The 893-nt window shown below is 64.5% G+C and overlaps 1 protein-coding gene across 1 annotated transcript in view; it reads left to right on the top strand.

Annotated features, from left to right (window-relative positions):
* The window catches only part of LOC121351847 (cleavage and polyadenylation specificity factor subunit 1-like), a gene marked incomplete at both ends in the record, with an annotated part of 2,543 nt that extends 2,060 nt beyond the window's left edge, over positions 1–483 (top strand). The window contains one exon of the mRNA XM_041464238.1: positions 390–483. Within this exon, the coding sequence (XP_041320172.1) occupies positions 390–483 (94 nt within the window). The remainder of the gene's footprint in view (positions 1–389) is intronic.
* Between the last annotated feature and the right edge of the window lie 410 nt (positions 484–893).

The raw sequence follows: 893 nt of genomic DNA on the forward strand, positions 1-893 counted from the left end.
CCCTGCCCCTCACCCCGCCCCTGCCCCATCCCTGTCCCCACCCCTGTCCCCATCCATGTCCCTGTCCCCATCCCTGTCCCTGACCCCATCCCTGTCCCCATTCCTGTCCCTGTCCCCATCCCTGTCCCTGACCCCACCCCTGTCCCATCCCTGTCCCCATCCCTGTCCCCATCCCTGTCCCTGTCCCATCTCTGTCACTGTCCCCTGTCCCCATCCCCATCCTGTCCCTGTCCCTACCCCTGTCCCATCCCTGTCACTGTCCCCATCCCATCCCTGTCCCCATCTCTGTCCCCACCACCCCTGTCCCTGTCCCCCGTCCCCATCCCATCCCTGTCCCCATCCCAGCTGTCCCTGTCCCCAGCTGTGACTGTCCCCGTCGCTGTCCCCAGGGGTCCAGGAGGGCGTGAGGATGACTCTGGACTGTGCCCAGGCCACCTTCATCTCCTATGACAAGATGGTCATCTCTCTCAAGGGGGGCGAGATGTGAGTCTGGGGGGGTCTGGGGGTGTCCCCAAGGATTGTGGGGGTGTCCCCAAGGATTGTGGGGTGTCCCCAAGGATCAGGGGTGTCCCATGTCCCCCCCTGAGGTGCCACCCCCTGTCCCATCCGTGTCCTGGCACTGACTGGGGACAGGATGAGCTCTGTCCCCTCCTTCCCCTGGGATAAGGGAGGGGTCCCTGGGGGTCTTGGGAACATCTCCAGGGATTTTGGGGTGTCCCCAGGGGTTTTGGGGGTGTCCCCAAGGATTTTGGGGTGTCCTGTCCCTCCCCTGAAGTGCCACCCCCTGTCCCAGCCATGTCCTGGCACTGACTGGGGACAGGACAGACTTTGTCCCCTCCTTCCCCTGGGACAAGAGAGGGTCCTGGGGGGATTTTAGGGTGGTCCTCAGGGTC

Source organism: Pyrgilauda ruficollis, unplaced genomic scaffold (assembly GCF_017590135.1).
Source record: "Pyrgilauda ruficollis isolate IOZ18807 unplaced genomic scaffold, ASM1759013v1 scaffold1753, whole genome shotgun sequence".
In the NCBI taxonomy this organism is placed as follows: Eukaryota; Metazoa; Chordata; class Aves; order Passeriformes; family Passeridae; genus Pyrgilauda; species Pyrgilauda ruficollis.